Raw genomic sequence first — 20,518 nt, forward strand, 5'->3', positions numbered from 1 at the left:
TTATTCACTGTTAACGCTACCCTGACAGAACATTTTTGTTGTCCCCCACCTTCAGATAGCAAAGTTTGCACCAGAGCTGTGCCTGTGACAGGGACACATTCATCATATAATAAAGTGATGCAAGCTGGTACAAGACACCAAAATGAAACTCAGCGAATATGAGTCGTGCATAGTGAAGAGGAACGGTAGTTATTTCAGGGTTATTTCTTTGGCTTCATTGCCAATGATATCGAGGCAAAGACACAAATGTTTTACCCCTTGTTGGAACTAGTTCACGGAAATATTGGAAAAAGGATGAAGAAAAAATTACTCTTGTTGGGAATTGCGTTACCTACATCTCAGAAAATAATTTTTATTCAAGAACATAATACATAGAAAAGAAAACAGAAATCACATGAATCATTTTTTTTTCATATGAACAAACATGCTTAACAACTCCTCTATGGATAATTTTTTTGTTGTACAGTATTCTGCTGCCACCTATTGTTTGGGTACATGACAGATGTTACTGACATAATAAAAATCATCCTTTACACTCCGGCATTAAATGTTTCATTCATCTCTTTTTAAGCAACTTATATAGATGCATATTCTTAAAACAAAACAACTTGTGATTTTGCAGGAGCAAATGTTAAAATGCTACCCCATTTCACCTTAATGCTACCGTGGCATTTTAACCTTAATTTCTTTCGGTTAAAAAAATTAAAACCTAAAGACATATTTTTTTCAGAAATAAATTCTATGCAAGAGTAATGTTAGATTGTGAATTATTCATTGACTTTTGTGAAGACTATTTACTACCTTATCTAACATAGATCTTAATACAAGTATTAAGTTTTTCTCATTTGGGCAAATGCAATATCTGAAGTTTACGTCACTGCTTTTTAGAAGGCAAGTGGGTCAAAGTTGAGTAGATTATTAGCTTCAGACCAGGCAGTATGCTGGGAGCCATCCATTTCTGTGGCAACTGTGTTGCCACTGTCCAATGTATGGTTTTCTCCACCAATAGATGCTTTGCAGTCAGGACATTTTGCTCTCTGATTAGCTCCTCCACACTCTGTAATGACATAGACATGACCATTGGGACATTTGTTCCAGTGGCCTGGAGGCATTTGCATTGCTGAGACGATCATCTTTCGCTCTTCCTCACTGATCCCTAAGCCTGTGGCTGGAAATTTTTCATCCAGACTCTTCAGGGCTTCTTTCACATTTAGCTGATCTTGATCAGTGAACTGGCCAGGCATTTCCAAGGCATGTCTGATTTCTTGAACTTCAGACTGCATTTTCCTCATCTGGTCTTTTGTGTCTGCAATGTGACAGCGGACATTGAGTTCAGCCAGTAAGTTGAGTCTCTGTAGCTCTCTCTGCAAATCAAAGACTTGTTGATCTGTGAACTTCTGGCTTGTGTTATTGAGCCACGACATGAACTGATTGACACACTGTCGAAACTTGGAACCATCTGTGAATAACATTTTTCCTTTTTCAACTTTTAGAAGTTTTGCAATTCTTATCAGAAAATCAATCTTGTTCTCCAGGATCCACAGATCACTTGCCGTGAGGTAAGTTTTTTCAAGGTTTTTTTGGATCTCCTTATCCTCCTTTGGCATATATATTTGACAAATGTTCAGATTTTCAACCCACTGATTTTTAAGAATCCTTCTTTTTTCCTCAATATCAGACTCTCTTCCATTTATTTTCTTCTTTACCATCTCTATCTCAGCCAGACTGCGGTTGACATGTGATCCATAGCGCAGATTCTTACGTATTGGAGTTTTACACCTGGGACATTCTTTTAGCTTTATTGCTACCTGCTGTTCTTCAGGTCCCTGGTTGACTTCAGACATCCACTGGTCCATAGCTGTGGATTCAAAGATGTGTCCACAGTCCTCCAGCTGAATAAACCGAGCACCGGGTTCATCTTCAGTGCCAAAGAAAATCTCTGCGACGTCATCATGGTCGCATAGGCGACATTTGGTTGGACATTTGTCTCCGCAAAGACCAATGCATGGGTGGCTACAATTTAGGGTCTTTTTACAAGGTTCAGTGCATGGTGGACGATCGCATGGCTCGTGGCAAAGCTTACTGCAACTTTGGTGAGGGCATTGCCAGTTACAGGGCTCAATGCAAGGAGCACATGATTGCCCACACTCCCTCATACACTTACTGTGAACACAGCAGTTCTCACAGGGTTTCTGACAGGGTGGGCAATCACGGGTACAAGGTTCTGTACACTTGTGAGAGCAGATCAGAAGACGTTCACATCGTCGAGGGCAGGGGGCGTGGAAGCGCCCCTGGTAACACTTGCTACACGTACCGCGACAGTCATGCCCACATTTTAACTGGTGCTTACATGGTACCCTGCATTCAGGCTGCTCTTTGCTTGATTTGTAAAAGCATGGCCCTGGCTGGTTGTGTCCACAACGAAGCTTTAATGGGACTGTCACTATGCACCTAGTGCTGCAAGAGCTTCCGCAGACTGAATCGCAGTGATGTCCACAGGGAAGCAGCTTCTGGCAAGGCTTCTCACATATAAATGTCCCTGGATCCTGGTGGCAAGGAACCATTTGTGTGTGCTGACACTGAGGTATGATCTTCTCAACCTTCACCAGACATTTCTTTGGACATTTTTCATGACATGTGAGTGTGCACCTGTGTCCCTCATCACATAAGATCTTCTCACACTTCTTCGTACATTTAAACTCCTTGTGCTCTGGGTCATAAGGATGACAGGCTCTAGTACAAACATGGCCACAATCCAAACGAAACTCGCAAGGTTGGGTGCATCCCCCCTCAGGTGCATCATTGAAATCACCCGCGTTAGAAGCCTTGATCTGTCGATTTGGATGATTCTGGCAGCACAGCGTCAGAGCTCTCCCAATCTGCTCCTTCTCCCTCAAGGTGTGGAAGATGTTGCTCCACAGTTCAACTCTGCTAAGGATCTCACTGTTGCCAATACAGTAAAGTCCTTTCTTAGCACGTGACAAAGCTACACAGACCCGATTGGGAATGTTCAAAAAGCCAACTTTTCCTCGTGGGTTGCTACGTACAAGAGACAACAAAATAATGTCATTTTCTTCGCCCTGATACTTGTCTACCACATGTACTTTGACCCCCGAGAAGTCACTGGCAGGCATTTGTTTCCGCAAGCAGTGAAGCTGGCCGGTATAGGTTGTAAGTATTGTGATTTGTTCTGGTTTGTACTCTTGGAGGAGGAGGTACCGACACAGAGCAACAACAAACTTTGCCTCATGAATATTCTGATGGCTTCTTCCATCTTTGATCTCTTCCTCTAGGTGGTTGTGTTCCAAAAAGAATAGATTTGTGTTCAGGCCCTGTTAAATTAAAAGCAAAGCAAATTTTATGATACAACCCAGTATACAGCACATTGCATGTCAGTTTCACTCAACTTAAAATTGTAGAAAATGCCTAAAAATTACAGATATCTTTATTCATGAGGATGAGAGATCATATGTTTATGGGTTCAACTAAGCATAAATATTAATGCAAGTGAAAAATGCTTCAGTACCTTGATGTTTTCATACTCAAATACAGAGGGATGGTTCTCCAATGCAGAGTAAATGTGTGGGGTCAGAAGACGAGCAATATCCGGCCTCATACGATGCTGAAGAACAAAATACAAACAAAAATTAAGATCACACTGCAACTGGTATTGAAAACTGTTTCAAAATCAAGTTCAGCTAGCTTTTTTCAGCTAGTTTTTTGTTTCATTTACATCAGAAATGAGATAATAAAGTGAGAAAAACAAACCTGATAGTTGAGTCTCACGTATGGCAGTCCCATGTTCACCAGTCTCTCAAACATAGACATTTCCAGGTTGAAGTTTTTAGCAAGCTCAAAAACTGTGGCACTGGGTCTCAGCTAGAAAAAGATAAAGAAAATAACTTGTAAATTTTTTCTTGAACACTTTTTAGTTCCTGATATTTCAAGGGTTTTTCTATATCTTTCCTACTTAGATTTTAGTTAAACTTGACAAGTTCTGTATTATTTCCATTCATATATCTCCTCTTGATCTACTTATCAAATTTAAGACTTTTTTTTCAGTGGGCTCTGTTCCACATTTAATTTATTTTTCATCCCATTATCACTACTTATATTTTATATTTGATATATACAGATATTTTAGAGTTTGTCTGAAGCCAAATATAATTTTATGTTTTACTTTATTGATTTGTTTTTTGTTAAAATACATTTTTAAAGTAGAATTTAAATATTTTTACCATTCTTATTTTTTCACTCCATTCCTTGTTCATAGTAATGATTGCCTTAAGATTTAGAGTTTATAAGACAATTATAAATCATTTGTCAAATCCATTTTTTTTATTTTTACGTAGTATTGTGTTTCTCGCATGATTGTTAAATTATCTGTTTTCTTGTGCCTTTGTATTTTTGTTTTACAGATTTTTGTTGGCACCAATGGCCTTTATTTGACAATAATCTGACAGGAAAGGGGCAGAGAGAAGGGAGAAAAAACATGTAGCAAAGGAAGAAAGAACGGGAGTCGAAGTCTGGATGAACACATTGAGGTCTGTAGCCTCTGTATGGGGTGTCTGCTCTAACCACTAAGCCATGCAATGTCCCGTGCCTTTGTTTTTTCTGAGAACTATTCTTTGAATAAAATTGGATCAATTTATCTGATTGCTTAAACTGATTTTGTTTAAATCAAGTTAAGCCTCTCGTGTCAGCTGTGATAAGATCCGCATGAACAATTTTATTTACTCAGCTGGCATCTTCAGTTGAACCTTACACATAACTCCATCCATCCATAACTTTTATAATTGGTCGATCACATTACATCGTTTACGTGGTTTTTAGTGAGGACTTGTTTGAAGCTTTCTGAATACAAGTGAAAAGATCACTAATCCTAGAGTTGATATTATTAGTATTTTGTGTGTTGGATTGACAGCAAAAGCAATATAAAAAGTATTAAAGTGTATTTCAACTCTTTCTTTTCTCCGCTGTTTTGCCTGTGAGTGTTAATCTAAGTGTCTGTATAAGCAATCGCAACCTAATTTAGCTAGAGGACAGCGTGTGATTGTGCCAGTACAGTATGTGGGAGGGGTGTGGAGGAGGCAAGACAAATTCTAGTAAAAATGTGAAGCATTGTGTTCTGCTCGATTCAACACCAAACCTGTGATTAATGAATAGCACAACAATGCCAAAACTTATTTTACTGGGAAAGTGTGAGCCAGCTACTTCCATTACATGCATGGATTCAGGTTTGGTTTCTGCAAAACCAAGAGTCCAAACACAAAGTTGCAGATGATGTCAGATAGTTTAAACCCATGGACAGAGAAGATTAACTCCAATTCGGAAAAAAAATATATCCATGAATAAACTGGGTAATATATGCAAGTATTGGTTTACAGCCGACTGAAGTTACACAGCAAGATGAGATCTGGACAGAATAGTTAGACGTGATAGAACTGTGTGTAGTTGTGATCACATGCCACAGATTGCTAGACAGGCTGCCTGTCCATATGTGCTTGGCAGGCCTTGACAAGTTGTTGTATAATAGTCTACCGATGTCCAGAATATCACTCCTCACAAATCTCTTCTGTCTCCAGTAACGGTTTGCTCAATTTTCTTTTCTTTTTTTTTCCACTGGAATTTCATTTCTGACATATCCTCAAGGAACAAAGAACATAGGGAGCAGAGCAAACACAGTAAGTCATTTACAGCAATGCCATGAATAAAAATTTTATCCAGACATCTAAGTGGGACAACTTTAATTATGTAACAGCACCTTGGTAAAACTGTGCATCAGCAAATACAATTCTGTGGCGGTGAGATTAATTAGAAACAAGATCACTAATTGTTTGGGAAATTGCTTGTACCTGCTGGTGGTCTCCAATGAGGATGAGGTGTTGGCAGGCTTTGCTCAGTGTAGTGATGGTGTGGGCTTCCAGAACCTCTGCAGCCTCTTCAACAATCACAAGACACGGACGTACTTCCTGCAGAGCTTTACGGAACTTGGCTGCCCCAGTTGTTGTCATGCCAATAACCTAGAATGAAAATTGTTTAAGCCTGTTAAATCACACAGCTAAACAGAATTAACTTCTGTGGTCATAAAAACATTTATTTCGATAACCTTCATATGGTGTGTCAGCATTTCTACAGAAGAAACGTGTTTCAGCTATTTCACAATCAAGTGGTTCTGTACCGTTGCTTCCCTGAGGACATGAAGGTTCTCCTGTCGTTTAACATCAGCCATTCTGTCCACTGCATTTTGATATGCCTCCTCAGACTCCAAGGCTTTGGTACGGACGTCTATTCTGTAGCGCGAAATCCACAAGCTGCAAACACAGGTAAACACAATATAAAACATCTGAAAACATTAAACTTTCAAGTTGTACCAGTGTTCAATGTGTTAGTTAAAATAATATGGCTATTTTTTGAACTACTAGGGATTCCTGCAGTTTAATTTAGATTATACAAAAAGGCAACAAAGTACACTGCTTAATTTAAGAAGATAAATAATAATGATGCCAAGTTTTTAAAATAGTTATGTATAATATTTAAAAATAAAAAGATAGTTATTTTGTACTTTTTGTATGAGATTTCGATACTGAAAGAAAAATGTTAAGAGAAACATCAGAAGCCATTTTAGTATTCATAGTTCATAGAATGATGTTTATTTTTAGCTGAATTAAAACATCAGAACACAAAATTACAGAAATGATGCAGGAACATAATAACTGTTTTGAAGGAGTTCATATCAAACCAAAGATGACTTGATACCACTGACAATTACTGAAGAAACTGAAAAATAGGAGATCCAGGATATTGTAATTATGGACAAAAATATTTACAATATCAACAACTTCACAAATATCAAGATTTAGGGAGATAAACTTTGGAATACAAGAAGTACTTATTTTTCTTCTGACTGAGGGAGATTTAAAATGGTATGAGAAATGTCTAAGTTTGCTGTACAACAAGCTAAAAAAAAAAAAAAAAAACAGGTATCAAAAAGAAATCCAAATGGGAGTAAAATTATGTATTGAAGCAGGTACAAATGAATAAGCTTTTGATTTTCAAAAGACTGCCCAGAAAAGTCATTTTTGATGATTAAAGCTGTAAATTATCTTTTGTTAGGTTTTCTGTCCTCCTGGATTGTATTTGTTAGTAATGAGGAAGTAGGTTAGACACATTTAAATAAGCATCTGATCCTCCCTAAGCCTTTTCATTCATTCCATTATACATACCTAAATAATGGACACATAATGATGATACAGTAATAATATTTATTATAAGATGACTGAATTCAAATCCTGTTAATTGTTAATAATAATACATATTTTTTTCAGGCTCACTTTAGTTGCTTTTTAACTAAATACTTACCACAGAAGATCAGGTCAATAGATTTTGAAAGCAAACTATAGAGGTAGCTTGTAGCCGTTTTTTGTCTACATAAAAAAGTGTTCACTGTTTGTAATTAAAAATGAAAATCAAAAAATGAAAACAGAAGATGTGATCCCTGTTCATTGTTTTTGTGAATAATTCCAAATCAATCCACTGGGAATCATATCAACTTGAACTATGAAATGTGGCCTTGATGAAAAGTTAGACTATGACTATGCAATTAAGTCGGGTTGTTTCTTTTATACTGTAAAAACTAGTTGCAATGTGGGCAAAAATCATTGTATAAGAATAAAATATTTTTTAATGGATTATGCATGGATTTTATGCACTCTCAATTACAAAAAAATAGTAGTTAAACAATTACAAAATAATGCGGGATTTAATGAGCATTATGACCCCAAAGTCATTTTTTCTTAATAATTAAAAGCTTGCCAAGTTACAACTTGAATCTGTGGGATCATTTTTTTTACATATTATTTGACTTAATTATACACTCTGGGAACATAATTCTTCCACACGTTTGGTCAGAAAGTAATGGAAGCAAAGCTGGACATTGAACAAATTGAAAGAGAGGGCAGTTAAAATAAAAATAAATAAATAAACAATTACAGAAACAGGTGATTAAAAATAAATAAAGTTACATGGTGAACAAAAGAAATTTAATTAGAAATGTAGATTTACCGGTAAAGTCTCCATCTGTCTTTCAGATTAAGACTCCAAACGTCAAAAACATTCTCCTCCTGTTGGTCAGTCATAGCCGAGCTCTTCCCAAGCTCGTATCTGACTTTTTGCTTCATCTTTTTCCTGTGGTGCTTTTGCACCTGGACAGATAAGGAGAGGGTAAACTTTTATCATCATACTTTCAGTTCATTACAGTTAAGTTATTAACTTGATTCTGTGGCTGTTTTTATCGATTAACTGAAATAGCATTGTGATGAACAGTTTCAAAAGCTATAGCTAATAACTTTGAAGAGATGAAATTACACATAGGAATCTTCTTGACAGAGGGAAACCTATTTGGAGTACTTGGAATAATAAAGTTGCTCGAGTAAATCATGCTACAACAGTAATTTCCATTAATGACCACACTTAAATGATGTACTCAATTAAAGCAAATAAACTTTAAAATTAAACATAATGATTAGTTTACAGCTTGAAGAATGATGGTTAAACTCTTAAGAAATCCTTTGAGTGGTTTGTAACTGCTGGGATTGCTAGAGAGCAGGATAGCACATACAATAATGCACACCTCTAAAGCATGCGAAAGGGTTCATACCTATGCTAATTGCTTTTTTTATTGTTTTTTTTTTCCATTGGGCAATATATTTTACATATAAAGCCACAGTTGGGTATGTTTTTGTTGTTATTTTTTATTTATTTTTAATTAATTTGATTTATTATGCTGTAAAACTTAAAACAGTACAACGTTAAGAATTACCTGGCTATTTGATTGATTTTTTTACATTTTTGTTAATGAATAAAGAAGTATGAGAAGACCTAGCCAATGCCTTTATAGATTATTGTAAATTGAAAAAACAAAAATAAATAAAAAACAAAAATATAAAGAAAAGAGTTTACCTTTTTTAACTGAAAATCTTAGTTATCAAGCAGAGATAGGCGACTTTCACTCAGACAGCACTTTGTAAAATCTTGTAAGAATGAGAACAGCTGATATATCACTACTGGGTCGCAGGTCTCCTGTATTCTAATTAAACAGTCACTACCTTCTTATACTCAATGTTTCTCACAAAGAATGTAGGATCAAACATTTCTGGTTTGAATCAGTGGCATTGTAACTCAGAGGATGTTGACAAGACCTTGAACATAGGGGAGGGCTTCATTCTTATCTCTAAACCCGCCCTAAGTTCCAGCAGAATGAAAATACAATGAACTTCACATAAATGGAGTCACTCCTACAAGAGGCTTTTTTTCAAAGAGAAGATCCTTTCAAAATACCACTAACAAGAACGCAACCCATGGGTAACCATGGGAAGAAATTGATAATGCTTAAAAAACAAGGATATATGCCCATAGCTAAAAATAAAACATGTTTAAATGACTGGAGTTGTTTTGATATTTTGACTTCCCAGTGTACCTGCTGTACCTGAATGCAGCATGAGCAGCTGTTTGGGCTGATTGGATGCTACAGGAAGCCATTTAGACATCAGCAGATTTTTGCAGTATCTGCAATGCTTACATTGAGGTCAGGTGAGAAAATCGGTAGAGCGTACAATACCGGTATAGAGTGAATGGTAGAGCGTACCCTGTAATGTACAGTACAGACCGAAAGTTTGGACACACCTTCTAGTTCAATGGGTTTTCTTTATTTTCATAACTATTTATAAGGCAAGAAATACCACTTATTAACCTGACAGGGCACACCTATGAAGTGAAAACCATTTCAGGTGACTACCTCTTGAAGCTCATCAAGAAAATGCAGAGTGTGTGCAAAGCAGTAATCACAGCAAAAGGTTGCTACTTTCAAGAAACTAGAATATAAGGGGTATTTTCAATTGTTTTACACTTTTTTGTTTAGTGCATATTTCCACATGTGTTATTCATAGTTTTGATGCCTTCAGTGTGAATCTACAATGCCAATAGTCATGAAAATAAAGGAAACTCATTGAATTAAAAGGTGTGTCCAAACTTTTGGTCTGTACTGTATATTATAATAAATGTATATATACAGTATATGTACGGTATGCATGTATGGCATTGTTACCTGCCATTCTTCTTCTTTCTGCTCAGCCCTTATGTCGACGTTGTCCAGGTTCATAGCCAGCATCAGTTCTTCCACTTCCCTGACATCCTCCTCCATGTTCCTTTTCTTCTTGTCATCTCTGCCAGCTCTGGGACCAATTGTCCAGCCATCTTCAATCATCCGCTCTGCTTGGATCAACTCAGCCTCTTCTTCAATTTCAATGAGGTCTTCTTCCTCCTCCACTACTTCCTCTGCTATACAGGATACAATAATAACATATTGGATGAGAATCAGGAAAACAATATTCGGTTTGGGCAGCAACGTAATGCTATAAAATAATAGGTATTTATTAATGACTTATATTGCTGAACAAAGCAGTATAATGCAAATGACAAGGCTCCACCACAAAAGTACTTAAAGAGCAAGAGAAAACTGTTATAAATTAAAAATATTATAAACATATATTTTCATATTTATGTGTTGTATATTTTATTATGCAGACATTGTCAGATTTCCCAGCTTACTTATTTTGTTTTGCTGTCAAACAGAATTCTTCTGATGCCTTTATGATCATTTTAATATTATGGAACTCAGATAGATTTAATTTAGCAGGTTGTAATGCCAGTTACCAAAAACCTATATACTATTTTCACAGTTTAAAAGATCTACCTTCATTTCCATTTGCAGTCTCTGGCTCCCTCTGCTGGAAGTGAGTCGATCCCAAACCCAACCACTCTATCATCAGATTGGGGGTCTTTTTACTCCACATCTCAAAGCCGTCCTCCATCTGCAAATCATTACAAGAAAGACATTTGTAACTCATTCTCATATGGGTTTCCAGTTTGTTTCAGTTTTCACACGAGTAAAAGAAAAACAACAACAACAAAAGTTTTCACTTTCTATTGACTCACAGGCGGGGAGTTGAGATTCATCCAATGTCTTTCTAACATAAATCTCTGGAGGAAGGTTTCACGCATCACACCTTTGAGAGAACACTCTAACTTCAAGCTTTGGCTTTTGATTACTATTTCCTCTTCACACAGTTGCCTGTAGATCTTTAAAAATAAATAAGAAGTACAAATTATTGCAAAAAATAACAAAAATCAACAACAACTAAAATATGTTATTTCTTTAGCTCAATCGCCATACCTCCTCACACAACAGTTCAGAGGATATTTGAAAACTCACCTGATTGTATGCAGTACGAAGGTGTGTCGGTAGCGTGCGTTTGAAATGTTGTGAGTGGCTCAGCTCACGCAGATTAAACTTTTTCAGAATCTCACTGTTGCTGCGACTTCCTACTCGCACAATGCCATCCTTCAGAAATTTGTGAATTCCTAAGGTGCAAAGGCTAACCAGATGAATTATTCTTAAACATTGTTTGACCTAAGGTGTGATTCAAATGTCAATTTCTCATTGATTATTATTATTATTTTTTTTAGAAATAAATGTCAAGTATATTTGCATTATTTTATTTGTTATATTGACATTAGTCTTTACAGGTAGATTTAAGCAGTCTGGAAAAATATATCTGAATCCATTATGACTGCTTACCTTCTAGGAATTGATCCAGAGCATGGTTAGTATAGCATACAACCAGCATTGGAGCTGAATGGAGGTGGTTCCACAGATCCTTATTGGTCAACAGAGCCTGAGCAATCTTTAGGCCAACATAGGTTTTTCCTGAAAGGAAGAAAAGACACAGAATGCACCAATTTAGATACACGATTGTGTTTCAGTATTAATTAGCACAGCAAAGCAGCATCCTGAGAACAACTTCTGTAACAAGAATGTAGCATTTTTTCCAGTAAGATAAAACCAGAGCCTTTATTGGATTTTTTTGTTTGTTTTTTTTTTTTGGTTTATACAAAACCAGCTAATTAAGTCCTAGAATTAAAAAAATGGCTGTATAGATTATGGCTCAAGCAAAATGTTTTAGGTTTCTCACCAGTGCCAGGTGGTCCTTGTATGATTGCCAACTCCTTGGTGAGGGCAAGCTGAAAGGCTTTCATCTGAGATTCATCCAAGCCCAATACTTCCATGTCAGGCCAGGCATCTACATTCAGGCTGTTGAAGGGCCTTATGCTGTTCTTGTGTTCAGGTTTGGCAACATGTGAGAGGTCATAAACACCCTGTCTTCGTAGGTATGCTGGTGGTCGCACATCAGTTGAACACTCCACAATGTATCTGAAAGCAAGCACATCCATATTAACTGGATAATGCTAAGAGACTGGCTCATTTGAAATATTAGGCCTTTTGGTATGTGTAGCAAGATGTTGTAAATTTTCTATAAATCTGTTGTTAAGAGAAGAGTCTCCTTTGCAGCTATCAGTTTGGGTAGCAGCTTAAGAACAATGATTTTAAAAGTTAAACAAGGGACTATTCAGGAGATTATTGTGCTAAGAAGGATTCTTCATAAAATGAAAAGCAACACCGATAAGCCTAAGCATTCCTCTTAGTCTCCTTTAAATCTGCTAGAGCATAGACCACAAAAGGAGATCCATCTTGACCACAACTATAACCCTTCTATGAAAGCAATAGCTACTAAAACACTTTAGCACTCATTTAAAAATATGCTCTTATTGTTAGTTCTCTCACTTTGTTTATCTGCAGGTGCAGTATTGGCTAATTTTAAGTAATATTATTCATCTATCTTAGGTTTTAGAGTTCTTTCCCAGGAGAAAGTTGTAATTACTAAACATGTAATATACTGAAATGGAGGATTAAATTGGTTTGTGAGAAAAGCTATTTAGTGATATGTCCCCCAAATGGTTCAAAGATTTGTTTGCACTCAAAGACTTAAACAATAAAGTCCATATACCATCCAGAGAACTAATGGATATTTATACATTTAACATGAAATAGTAGTGATGTTTGCAAAAAAACAGATAAATAGGCTGAATTGAAAAAGCCTTTGCTCTTGTAAGCTCTTGTAATTTAAGAATTACAACGGCCAATGCATTTAATACCTGGGGGGCAAGCAACATTATATGATTTCATATGTCATAGAGGTCAACATATGTTGTAACTGATGTGGTAGTTAATACATTGAATCACAATTATCATTACACCATCAAGGTGTGCAATTTCAAATGTGCAAAAAAATGGTTGGATGCAACTCTGTTTGCAAATGGTATTTTCAACCACTTTAATGAACTTCTAGTGTTATTTATGCTCATACCTTATATAGATCCTAGAGCCCAAGATACAATGGGCTATTACACTCTCCAGTGGTATAGAGTGGTATAGTTTGTATGATGGAAAGAAAGTTATGAATGGGGAAAATTTGTGTAATCAGATGTTATAGAATAAAACTGCAATGTAAAGTTTTCTTATTACTGTACAATCCTAGCTAGTAGAGTTGTTGAATACATAGCTGAACCAAGACTATTACAGAAGCTTTTTAAATTTAAGATGGTATTAAATTCCATTTAAAAGGTTTGCAAACAACAGCTTTCACAAAGTTTCAGGTTACATTCAGGGCACTTGAGAACTAGTCTTACCAAAGAGTTAATTTGCAAAGCATGACAAATGTACTTTCTTCTTCATGTAACATTCTCAAACATATTCCACGTATCCTAGCTGCTTTAAAAGTACAATGGAATTCAAAACTCTTCCACATACACAAACAGCATTACCTCTGAAAGGGCAAATCATCCTCAGTCTGCTCCTGTAAGCCTTCCAAAACATACCGATAAGCCTCAAAGTATGCAGTTGTCTCAACCATCAGAAACAACTGATTTGTCTGTTAACAATAACAACAAAGAAGACATGATGTAGTATATCTATATTACAGATACTAACCCAGTGTGTGTGTGTGTGTGTATATATATATACAGAAGTATATATGGCAAGTTATGTTGTTCCTAGTGTATTTCTGCCTCACCTGTATTCTGGCCAACTTCACCCTACTTTCCTCTGTAAAGGTAATCTGGACCTGCCCTTTCTCCAAGTATTTTGGATCCCGATCGGACACTGTGGCAAACAAGAAGCTCTCAAAGTTGTCATATGACAGACAGACCAGGGAACCAAAGATCAGCCTCTTAGAGTTCTGCCAGCGCACAAACTGCAAGAACAAAAATAAAAGCATTTTTAACAGCCTTGTTTATAAATGTCTTCATTTTGGTGTGAGATTGATGAAATCTATCCAGAGCCTCACCTTAAGTGGCTGAACATCAAACTGGACAATGTAAGCGAGACCAGTCTGTGTGCACTTGGGCACCACTAGGTGTGTAGCAAAATACACATGAATGTCATCAAAGTGCTTCATCTTCAATGGGTTATCGTTCCTTCCCATGGCCATCTGGTTCTGGAGCAACTGTTGAATTCCCTCACGAAGCGGTCGCACAAAGTCCTCTCTAAGCAGCCGGAAGTGTGTATCGAGGTAAAGGTGGGTGTTTGTGTATCTTTGGGAAGTAAGATTAGGTCTGAGAAATGGTTTGTGGTTCTGATGGAACTCCTCAGGAGTTGGGTAGAGTGGTATGTTTCTGAAATCTTCCTGTTCTTCACCTGTGGCAGAAATGTAAGCACTTAAACACAGAGAAATATTTTGCAGCTAATCATGTGACTAGAAATATCTTAAGGAGGCCTTACCTTCGTTATCATCAGCATTAGTCAGAAGACCATAAGTGTCCTTGTCTGTACGGAGGGTACCTTTCCTCGATCTCTCCTGGAGATGAGCTATTAGACCCCTGAGATTTTCCATTTTTTCCTCTAATTTAGGCAGAAAGTCTACACCTGATGCCCTCAGGGTGTTTATAGAGGCTTGGAGCAAAGTCACTAACATATTCACTTTATTGACAGAGCTTGCGGGGAAGATACTAAGCACCTAACAAGCATAGATGATAAACAGTTTATTAGGTAACAGTATTTTATTCTGTTAAATACACTGGAGAATTTCCTATTGCTAAAAATGATTTTTCTTAAGCAAGTGGCACATTGTTTCAAGCAATAGTTACCTCTAAAAGAATGGCTGTGATGTATTCCATATGCTGTGGGAATTGTGCTCTGCGGGTCTGGTTGGAGTCAGACATCATGTCTCCCACATAGTGAAGCAGGGTGATGCTTAAGAACTTTGACTCTTTTATGATGTCAGCCAGGTGCTGCAGGGTGCCTCTGTCTGTCCTTGAAGTGAAGGCTTTGCTCACCACCAAGCAGATTAGTTGGACAAGGTCTGGTCTCATTGGTGTCTCACCAAGCAGCACTCGAAAGCCAGGATTTGAGGAGAGCGTAATGGCCACAACAGAGGGTTCCTGTTTGGAGAGGTCTTCCAGTGTTTTATAACCCAGTTTACGGGGACTTGGATCTGTCCCATCTCTGCCTTCCCTTCTGACTCCATTGTGTCCTCCTCTCCTTGCACCTGTTCCTGCTGCCTCTGCTCTCATTACTTGTCTTTCATCACCACCTGGCTGTTCATTTCTGCCTCCTCCTAGTCTCAGCCTTTCAGCACCTCCCCTTCTCCCTCTCTCTAACCCTCCCCCTCTCCCTCTCCCTCCTCCTCTCGTTCCTCCTCTCGTTCCTCCTCTCGCTCCTCCTCTCGCTCCTCCTCTCGCTCCTCCTCTCTGTCTGTCTACATCTCTTTGACTGGGCCCCTGACTTTGTGCTCTTCTTCTGGCCTCTTGCTCTCTCACTCTGTCTCCCTGCAGCCCTCCTCGTCCTCGTCCTCTTTGTCCATCTCCATTTTCATATTGGCCATTTTCATATTGACCTTAGAGAAGAAGAATAATAACATAGTGAATGTTTTTTTTCTTTTTACAATTAACAGGGGTCTATGCATCATGCATTGCAAACATGTTCATTCTCCCTGAATCTCTCATTAACCTACAAGCATAGAACACAATTTTGAAACAGATGGAAAATACAGTTTTCAATAATATTCTCTATAATCAGAAAATGTAGGCATGTACAGTATTTGTATTAATCCTCTTTTACTCTGATACTCATAAATCAAACTGTATGGAACAAAATCTAATTACCTGATGAAATCTACTTTTTTATCACTAAGACTGTTCCGTATAGACCTCAAAGATTTGTTAGAGTATAAGCAATAAAGTATCATAACAATCAAAATACCCTAATGATTTGACAGATAAAGTTGTGAAGAAGTTTTAAGCCTTGTAAAACACTATCTAGAGCAGGAGTGCCCAAAGTTGGTCCTCGAGGGCCAGCATTCTGCATGTTTTAGTTCTCTCCCTGGTTTATGATGGCTCGTTAGAAGGCCTAAGAAGAACATTGACATGCTGAAAAGGTTGTTACTACCACCAGGGATGGAAATAAAATATGCAGGATGCCGGCCCTCGAGGACCGACTTTGGGCACCCCTGATCTAGAGCTTTCAACATCTCACAGAGCACTGCACAATTCATCACATCAACCTGGAAAGAATATAATACAACTGTAAACCTACTAACAAAACAACAACAACAAGGACCACCAAGGCCTATGGTGGCTTTGGAGGAGTGGCCCAAATCCACATCTCAGGTGGGAGAATTTATTGACAAGCGGACTAATATGTGCACACTCCATAAATATTGCCTTAATGACTAAAGAGCAAGAAGAAAGCTGCTGTTAAAAGAAGGCCACGCAATATCTCATTTGCAGTTTGCCATAGGGAAAACAACAAACATGTGGTAGATCAGGTGTGACTAATAATTAACTTTATGGCCTTCATGCAAAACTCAATGTGAGCAAAAAAAACCACATTGATTGTGACTCTAATTGCACCATTCTCCACTGAGAATGGTGTGATCACTACATCAGACTGTTGTGATGTTTGTTTTTTCGACAAGGAAAGGCAGATGGGTCAGAGGCGATGGACAGCTGGATGGAGGTAAACACAGGGAAATCTTGAAAATAAAAAAAACTCTCAACAAGATGACAGCACGCGTAGAGCCTGAATTGCAATGAAACAGTTAAGAGCAATCCGTGGCAATGTGTTAGAATAGTCCAGTCAAAGTCCAGGCTTAAGACCAATTGAGAATCTGTGCAAAAGCAATAAAACTGATGGTGACGGACTTTACACATTGAATATGACTAAATTTTGCAACTATAAATGAGCCAACCATATCAGAGTAAAATATTTTGGAAACCACATATTGTTTTCCAACGACTCCACACTACTTTGAGTTTGAACATTAAAATCCAAATAGATACTTTAAAGTTTGTGCTTTTAACAAGACAAAATGTGAAATTCTTGAGGGAGTGTTAATAGTGCTTCAATGCACTGCACTGTATGTGTTATTCTGACAGGTATATTGATGGAAATAACTAACCATTATGAGTCCCTCTTCTGCCTGACCTAAAAGTCAGCTTTTCCATGGTATTTCATGTGGTAGTTGTTGATTTCTATGCAGGTTGTACAGGATATTTCTGAAACAGAAAATAAAGTGGAAACAGATATGAACACCACATCCAAGTGAATATCTAAAAACAATGAAATACCTGAGCATGCCCAAAAGTAAAACTCAAAGAAATACAGATAACATGTGTTTTTTCACTCTCAGAATCAACAGGAATTTGAAAGGTCAAAATAATGTGGCAGTCAGATAAGATAATTCAGATAACTTGCTTTAATAGGAAATTAAAGCAAACTTTCTAATAGCTTGTCCTTCTCAGTTACCTGGGAGTTGTAATCGGCAACAGGCTGGACTGGGCGTCTAACACTGACGCTGTGTGCAAGAAGGGGATGAGCAGACTCTATTTTTTAAGGAAGCTGAGATCCTTCAATGTGTGCAGCAAGATGTTGGAGACCTTTTATCACAGTGTTGTTGCTGGTGCCATCTTCTTTGCTGCTGTGTGTTGGGGAAGCAGCATCAGAGTCAGCGACTCTAATAGACTGGACAAAATCATCAGGGAAGCTGGCTCTGTACTGGGACTAAGGCTGGAGTCCCTGGAAACTGTGGTGGAGAGGAGGACACTGAAGAAGGTTCTGTCTATTATGGACAATAAACAGCACCCTCTCCACAACATAGTGGACAGACAGCGGAGCACCTTCTCACATAGGCTGCTCCAGCTCCGCTGTAGTACGGACAGATACAGGAAATCCTTCCTGCCACATGCCATCTCACTGTACAATAAAAGCTAAATCATTGTTCTGGACTAATCAGTCCAATTTTGCACAACTGCACTGTGGCACACTTGCTGTACATATATTTACATATTGTATCTGCATTTTTTTTAAATCTTTGCAAGGACTGCTCTAAGTTGCTTTTTATATTAACAGCATTTTATATTTTATTTTTATTTTATCTACAACTACTACTCAGTGGTAGTTGTTATTGTGTCTTGTCTCTATGCTGTAACTGTGAAGTAATTTCCCTGCTGGGATGAATAAAGTATTTCTATTCTATTCTATTATTAGAGCAAAATGCATGTGTATATTTCAGTCCCGCACAATACTGAAGTAATTAAAATCAATCTAAAAGGTCTTTGCAGAACATTTTCTTTGCAATAATTTCAATTTGAATCCTTGTGCTGAATTAATATGAACTTCAGTCAGAGGAAAGTGCGCCCTCTTTAGGAGTCACTTCATTTTCGCATTGGCGTAAGTTTCCTTTCTCTCGAAACGGCGATGACTTTGACAACAACAAAGCATGTTATGTTAGCAACCCCCAGCACAAACGTCTCCCCAAATAAGTATTAACTTAACAATCTATATGTATTAATAAAGAACCAACCTCAGTTCTTGGTATACCTGTGACTGAGTTTAGGATATTACTTTATACCGAAAATGAAATGAAACATTTATTAAGTGATAATTTAGAAATATTTCCAATAGATGTACAGAATACAATTAAAATTACTCACCTTTATTCAAATGTCCTCAATAATACATTACAGTACTATAATACTGAAGTTGTCGAAATGTAAAAAGGTTCAGTCAGCTCTGCCGGTCGCTAGACGTCCAATATCTGACTGCGCCAGCTGTCGGAGGCTTTATAAATACGGTTTAGTTTCTGTTTTCGTTTCATCAGAACTACACCACGCCTAGAAGTCACTGCAGGGGAAGAAACTGTGACTCATCTGAGTCAAATGGTACTGACTGGATCCTGGTGACTGACTGGTTGAAAGTTTGTAGAAATGCTGGAGTTAGTCCATTTTGACATAGGCTGGAGATAGTCCAAATGGCCTGAAGGATTGCTTTTGTTCTGTAAATAAAAAAGGCCATTACCTTATAAGTACCCTGGTAATGGCCTCAACGCATCTCACAGTTGCACAATTGTTCCTTAGACTTAGACTTCGACTTAGACTGGATAATGCAGCACAACATCATGGATCAGCTGCAAAAGGTCACATCTCTCCAAAAACACTTCATGTATGCTTCAAAACTAGACTGAAGAGCATTACCTACAGGAGATCTGATCTCCTGTTGGTATCATAGATACCCACCCCCAACATGGACTATTCACACTCCTTTTTTGATTATTAAGACGACGGAATTTCTAGAGAAGCTGCGGTGGACTCTGCTGACCTGTTTATCTCAAACTGGTGCTATTTACAGAATGATTGTAATTTTATTTTAGAATAAGCATCGTAAAACATCCATAAATTTGCAATGTGACATTTGAGGATACGAAATGTAAAATAAAACCTACAAAAAGACTTTCCTTGCTGCAATTTTACACTTATCCTTATTGTCACTGTAGCCGGAGAGCAGAGCAGCGGTCCTTTATTTAACATCACAAAGTTGAGCTTCTGAACATGACTAAGCCCTGGTCTTGCAGCAGGTGGTCTGGAGTTTTTGTATGTTTTTCATATGCTAATTTACATGATCAGTCATTACATGGCTTGATCAGTTTGCCCTTGATTTAATATTGCTCCTCCCCTTTGTCCAACAAAGATATCCGCTCCAAATGCACAGTATAGATAAAATGAATGTAAGGATGAATTTCGCCCAGAAGTCACGAGCACACATTTCCCAGCATTATCAGTCTTGCAGTAGAGGAAGTGATCTGCACTGAGATCCTCGAAGCATGAAAATCTGATAATCTCATCTGGTTGAATAACACCACGGGGATAGAGAAACAGAGTACGGCAGAAACTGTTTCTGAGGAAACTGAAACAAACATCACTTCCTGTTGACATTCTCACAACAATGAGCTGTGAGTGTTGAGATCCTGCACCTTGTGTCACTTTAGCAGCAACATAACTGAGAATAGGGTCCTGCAGATTTAGAGGAACTAAGTGCATTTAGTTTCTCTAAATAATGGAGGAACTAGCGATGCTCCACTCTGAGTTTTTGTTTTGGTGTCACTGCAGGAACATTGCCAGAAACTCCTCACAACGTCGGGCCAATGGTACCACAACATCCGGGCCAATGGTACCACAACATCAAAAACGAAACCAGTAGACTGTTGCATAACTTCCTGCTACAAGATTCTAAAGTTACCATCTCTTTACTAGACAATCTATTATTTACATGCCAACTGAAATGCAG

The 20,518-nt window shown here is 37.7% G+C and overlaps 1 protein-coding gene across 2 annotated transcripts; it reads right to left on the reverse strand.

Moving 5' to 3' along the window:
* Positions 1-322: 322 nt before the first annotated feature.
* Positions 323-19,031, reverse strand: znfx1 (zinc finger, NFX1-type containing 1). 2 transcript variants are annotated; one of them, XM_028002256.1, is made up of 19 exons: positions 18,889-19,031; positions 17,355-17,451; positions 15,043-15,791; positions 14,678-14,912; positions 14,244-14,593; positions 13,971-14,150; positions 13,723-13,829; positions 12,033-12,271; positions 11,639-11,767; positions 11,273-11,421; positions 10,996-11,139; positions 10,754-10,871; positions 10,106-10,335; positions 8,065-8,204; positions 6,182-6,314; positions 5,856-6,023; positions 3,769-3,879; positions 3,527-3,622; positions 323-3,332 (listed from the first exon to the last, which is right to left on the reverse strand). In XM_028002256.1, the coding sequence occupies exons 2-19, from the start codon at positions 17,398-17,400 to the stop codon at positions 885-887; spliced, it is 5,772 nt and encodes a 1,923-aa protein (XP_027858057.1). In that variant the 5' UTR covers positions 17,401-17,451; positions 18,889-19,031; the 3' UTR covers positions 323-884. The 2 variants fall into 2 exon arrangements, with proteins under 2 accessions (XP_027858057.1, XP_027858056.1); XM_028002255.1 differs by having other exon boundaries at positions 10,106-10,338.
* Between the last annotated feature and the right edge of the window lie 1,487 nt (positions 19,032-20,518).

Source organism: Xiphophorus couchianus, chromosome 20 (assembly GCF_001444195.1).
Source record: "Xiphophorus couchianus chromosome 20, X_couchianus-1.0, whole genome shotgun sequence".
In the NCBI taxonomy this organism is placed as follows: Eukaryota; Metazoa; Chordata; class Actinopteri; order Cyprinodontiformes; family Poeciliidae; genus Xiphophorus; species Xiphophorus couchianus.

Coding starts and splice junctions, on each gene's coding strand:
- znfx1 (XM_028002255.1), bottom strand. CDS start 17,400: ATGGAAAAGCTGACTTTTAGGTCAGGCAGAAGAGGGACTCATAATG. Junction 11,422..11,638: donor TCTGGATCAATTCCTAGAAG/GTAAGCAGTCAT, acceptor TTTGCACCTTAG/GAATTCACAAATTTCTGAAG. Junction 11,140..11,272: donor TTCGTACTGCATACAATCAG/GTGAGTTTTCAA, acceptor TTATTTTTAAAG/ATCTACAGGCAACTGTGTGA.